This window comes from Helobdella robusta (genome assembly GCF_000326865.2).
Source record: "Helobdella robusta unplaced genomic scaffold HELROscaffold_52, whole genome shotgun sequence".
NCBI classification, from domain to species: Eukaryota; Metazoa; Annelida; class Clitellata; order Rhynchobdellida; family Glossiphoniidae; genus Helobdella; species Helobdella robusta.
The window spans coordinates 1,191,422-1,197,016 of NW_008705269.1; the positions used below are offsets into that span (position 1 = coordinate 1,191,422).

General features: G+C 31.4%; 2 protein-coding genes across 2 annotated transcripts in view; one reads left to right on the plus strand and one right to left on the minus strand.

The window, feature by feature from the left end:
- Nucleotides 1-3,342: 3,342 nt before the first annotated feature.
- On the minus strand, nucleotides 3,343-4,209 carry HELRODRAFT_179183 (hypothetical protein; the record flags this gene model as incomplete). The annotated part of the gene is made up of 1 exon (XM_009028018.1): nucleotides 3,343-4,209. One exon carries the CDS (start codon nucleotides 4,207-4,209, stop codon nucleotides 3,343-3,345), a length of 867 nt encoding a protein of 288 aa, XP_009026266.1.
- Nucleotides 4,210-4,831: 622 nt separating this feature from the next.
- The window catches only part of HELRODRAFT_179184 (hypothetical protein), a gene marked incomplete at both ends in the record, with an annotated part of 1,670 nt that continues 906 nt past the window's right edge, over nucleotides 4,832-5,595 (plus strand). The window contains one exon of the mRNA XM_009028019.1: nucleotides 4,832-5,162. Coding sequence (XP_009026267.1) covers nucleotides 4,832-5,162 — 331 coding nt within the window. The remainder of the gene's footprint in view (nucleotides 5,163-5,595) is intronic.

Genomic DNA, 5,595 nt, shown 5'->3' on the forward strand with positions numbered 1-5,595 from the left:
CCTATTGACAATTTTATTTTATCATTGAGAAGCAATTNTGAGCTGCACGGTGGCCGAGCCCACAAGAATTAATTTTCTTTTTTTGGTCTCCGAATCATTCATGCTTTTGTTTTGTTTGATTGAATAAAAGTGATTTGATTTGATTTGATTCAATAATGAGTTTATTCAGCAAAAAGCTAGGAGACCCGAAGATATGACTTGTTGGGCCACCATAAAATTTACACCAAAAATTATAAATTGAAAAGAAATGTTCATATTTCACAATGAAATAATGATAGTTCTATAAATAAGAAAAAATAAGATTAATTAAATTATTTAAGTATTAATAAACTTTCTTAAAATTGAATAAATATAAAGTACATAACGGAAAACAATCGCATTAACAGAGGACATGGTTGAAATAATTAGACTGAATGAGCAAATAGATAGATTTTCTAAATAGAGCAAGGGAAGAAGAATTTTTAGTAGTCATCGGTAATAAATTCCAAAGACGCATAGAGATATATAAGACGGAGTTGAGGAAAAAATTTGTTCTAGGTTTCAAAAAGTAAAATTCAGAATTAGAACGTAAACAATTTTGCCTAGTATTTTTAAATAAATTAATCTGATCTTTAAGAGATTGACAATAATTTAATTTATATATTTTAAAAAAAGATAGTAATAGATAAATAATGTGTAGTTGGTTTATGGTAAGGATATTTGCTGTTTTATAGTATGAACTTACATGGTCAAATCTCTTTAATTTAAACAGAATGCGAAGAAAAAAATTTTGAGCTAGAGTTAAAATATGAAGGTTTGATTTAGATGTACCACCCCAAACAGAAACACAATAAGTCAAATAAGGAAGAATAAGAGAGTTATATAAAGTTGATAAAATAAATCTAGGAAATTTAAACCTCAATCGATAAATAAGACCCAAGTTTTTAGACAGTTTACAGGAGATATGTTTGATATGATTCAACCAAGATAAGTTAGAAGACAAAATAACTCCCAAAAATTTAAATGACTCAACCCTTTCAATAGTAATATTATTTAAATATATAACTGGATAAACAATATCTGTTCTAATTTTAGGACCAAATAATATAAAACATGTTTTACTTAAATTGATACGTAGATTATTTGAGACAACCCAATCGTAAACAAAATTTAGTTCGTAGTTAATTACCGAAACAAGTACATTAAAATCCGAGTGAGAATAGAGAAGAGTAGTGTCATCAGCAAATAAAATAAATTTTAAAATGTTGGAAGAGTAAACAAAATCATTAATATAAATATTAAAAAGTAAAGGGCCCAAAATAGAACCTTGAGGAACACCCGATTTAATAGGAGACAACGAAGACATGGAACTACCAATAGAAACAAATTGAGAGCGATCATTTAAATATGAAGAGAACCAATTATAAGCTAAACCACGAATACCAAATGAATATAACTTGTACAATAAAATACTGTGATCTAAAGAGTCAAAAGCCTTGCAAAGATCTATAAAAACCCCAATAGAGTATTTTTTAGATTCGAGTGCATGAGAAACAAAATTAATAACGTCTGAAACAGCAAACTCAGTTGACAACTTTTCACGAAAACCATATTGATTTAAACAAATAATATTATGATAATTTAAAAATTTATTAAGACGATTTAAAATAATTTTTTCAATTAATTTTGACAAACTAGAAAGAACAGAGATAGGGCGATAATTATTAATAGAATGACGGTCACCAGATTTAAATAAAGGCAGCACTTTAGAAATTTTCAGACAATTAGGGAAGTGACCAGTTTTAAAAGATAAATTAACTAAATGAAGCAACGGAAATAAGACACTTTGAAAAATATTTTTTAATAAAAAGTTTGAAATAAAATCATTACCACAACTATATGTGTTATCAAAATTTTTTACAACATCAATAATTTCAAATGGCAGACATTCAAACAAGACGAAAGAATTTGAGATACTAGGAGAAAAAAATTTTTTAAAGTTACATTTAGGATCAGATGAATTTGAAACATTTTGGTTGTTTAAAGACGAAAAATGATTATTAAAATGATTACATAATAAGAAATCATCATTGATAATTTGATCATTGACAATAATATTAAGAGGTGATGAATGCTTTAACCCTAGACATGATTTAAGAAGTTTCCAGGTTAGTCTACTGTTTGATTTGCATTTAGTGAATTGGTTGTTAAAATAAGAAAATTCGGATAATTTACATAACTTTAGAAAAGTGTTTTTATATTTGGTGTATACCAATCTATCCGACGGCGAGCCTGAACTTAGGTAAATTTTATATAATTTATTTTTTGTTACCGATGAAGTAATTAAACCCTTTGTGATCCAAGGCTTTTTTTTAAGAGTTTTTTTTCGAGAGATACTACAGCATTTAATTACAGCATTTTTTATGATGCCAATAAATAATTCAAAAGCTTCATCGGTCTGAGAGCAATTCAAAACTAAACTCCAATCATAATACTTAAGATGTAAATTTAGTTTATCAATGTTATAAAAATTATAATTAAAGGAAGGAATATATAAGTTGGGTATATTAATAACAGGAGAATGAAAAGAAGTAAATATAGGAAAGTGGTCTGACATTGAGGAAAAAATAACACCAGATTTATGAAAAGAAATGTTGTTAGTGAAAATGTTGTCTAACAAAGATGAATTAGTAGTAGTAACACGTGTTGCAGTCGTAATCAAAGAATTAAAACCAAAGAAGCTTTAAGAATTGATGAATACAGTGGATATATGTTTATAATCGTCACAAAATAAGTTAATGTTGAAGTCACCGATAATGTAAATATATTTAAATAAACCAGGATTAATATTTATGAGTAAAGATTTTAAATCATTCAAAAATACATTAACATCAGTAGAAGGAGGACGATACATAACAATAAACAAATAATTACAGCTAATATTTGAAAACACTTCAACTATTAATAACTCAAAAGTAGGAGAATAAGATAATAAATCATCCCGAACAACATAATTTAAATGACTTTTAATAAATAAACCAACACCACCACCTAGGTTACCTATGCGATTTTTAGATACAAAATTAAAATTAGGCAAATTAATTAAAAGTCTGATCACATAACCAAGTTTCACTCACAGCTACCAAATCAAAATTACCACCACAATAATCAAGCAAAATATTCAATTCAGTCATTTTGTTAAACATACTTCGAATGTTAATGTGAAAAACAGAAAAAGAATTCGGATTAATAAATGCATAAACCTTATCCGGAGGTAAAAAAGAACACACATTATTTAAATCATTCAACAAATTACTATCAGGATCAACATCATCAAGCCGACCAGGTTTAACTTCATTATTGTCAGGTGCCATCTATCAGATGAAGATAAATTGGCCATTGTTCATCATCTTTCATATTGAGATAAAGGTTATTAGGAACATCATTCTTCATGTTTGTTGTTGTTTTTGTCATCGGTTTTTTGGGGTTGAACCTCCATTCTTTGACGATGATATGTTGCAAAATAACGTCCGGATTTTTCATCTTAGCAGCATCGCTACTTTCAACGCATACCCTGAACATCGTAGACTCGCAATCGTCGTTGTTTGGACTTTCATTGGCGGGAGAATCTGTGCGTTTCAGTACTGGAAAACATGAAATGACATTTATATCAATGGATTTTAAATATTCCATAACATCGTTTCTGTGGCACTTTTGAACATTGCTCATTGAAAAAAATGATTTTTTTATGAGCATTTTATTAGCTTTAATTTTGCATAATTCGTCATTTTTCTTGTTACCAATTATTTTCCTAACTGGTTTTTCCATCATATTCTCTGTAGCAGATTTTATGATGCTTCCACTATTGACGTTACTTCGTTCAACCATCTCTGGAGTGATGTTTAATCTTGGTCGTTTTTTTGACTGAACAACTGTGAATGGTTGGTCGATATTTTCAGTTGGAGTTCTCACAACATCTGCCCATAGAGTAGTGTTGTTTCTGCCGTTGTTGTCGCCGCTGTTGTTGCTGCTGAAATTGTTGTTGTTAACTCTGTTGTCATTAAAATGCTTTTGTTTAGTCTGCTTAGTTGTTGGGACAATTTCCAGCGTATGATATTCAGGTGCGCTGGTCGGTTTGCTGGCAAGATAGTTTACATAGTTTATATTCATATTTTCTAATAGTTTCGCTATGTACAACTCTTGCTTGTACAATATTTCTTTAATTTCCATTTTAATTTTATTGAAATTTACATTTAATATATTATTCATACTGGGAATTTTAGAAAAATTAACACTTACGTAGGTTGGTAGAGATTCCAATAAATTGTTTTTGTTTAATTGCAAGATAATTGTAACAATACCAAGCATTTTGTCCTCTTTTTTATTGCTTTTCGCAGAATTTTTTTCTATGTTTGCAAACTTTTCATTTTTAACAAATTCTAAATCATTTTTTAAACTTTTTAATGCAGTAGTAATATCGTCGGAAGTGTAAAAATCAACAACATTTGAAATAAACACGTCATTTTGAAGTAATTTTAAGTTATTTATCAAAAAATATAAAACTTCATTCACCGACAAATTACCTTTAGACGCCATTTTTCCCTACATACATACATACGCCATACGTATGTATGTATGTATGTATGTATGTATGTATGTATGTATGTATGTATGTATGTATGTATGTATGTATGTATGTATGTATGTATGTATGTATGTATGTATGTATGTATGTATGTATATATGTATGTATGTATGTATGTATGTTAAAACCAAAACATGATGAGTGACACTGAACAGTCAAACATCAAGTAACATATGGATTAATACGTTGATTTGTCGTTAATTGCACATGTCGGCATTCAGTTGGATATTTTCAAGCACACAGACACGCAGGAACCGCTGCAACAAGTACGAAATGTGTTTAGTTGCGAAAAACAGTTCCCTGCTGTCGCCTGATCTGACGCTGATCATTTTACATATTGCTTTAAGAAATTTAAGAACCTCGATACATATTGGCAAGAATTCCATCGAGGGGTGGGCGTTCCCATATTTTTTCATTTTCTCATCCGCTGCCCTGGCCGCGGCCAAACCGCATTCTTTACTTGTCAAGTTTACATATCGTTCGGCAAGGGTGCCAGGGACCGTAACATCCCACGCCAAACATCTGCCGGCTCTCCAAGGTATTAGTGTGCGTCCGTCCAGGCGCCTACCACCATGCGCAGAAATGCCGGATGGTTCCTTGAGAACCGGGATTGAAGCCTTGGAGAAGAGTCGACAAATGTATTCGTTTAGCGCTGAGTGACGTAGTTGATGGCCCCACCCAGGCGACAAACCAAACCGTGGTGCCCAAACTCGTCTGCCCCAGCGCCACATCGGCACGTGTATTTATTTTGAATGACCAGGCCAAGTCTGAAGCCAATGGCAAATCTCACAGACTCGTCGTCAAGCCTGGTGCCCACAGAGGTGTTAGGCCACGATCTCAACCACCCACAGCTGGCAACGCTGGACATGGCCAACAAACGAGCGGTGGAAAAGTCGTCGCCGCATAAAGACAACAAATTTTGAAAGATTTTTTTATATTCTTCGTTCAAAATTTGGACGTGTGTACGGTCC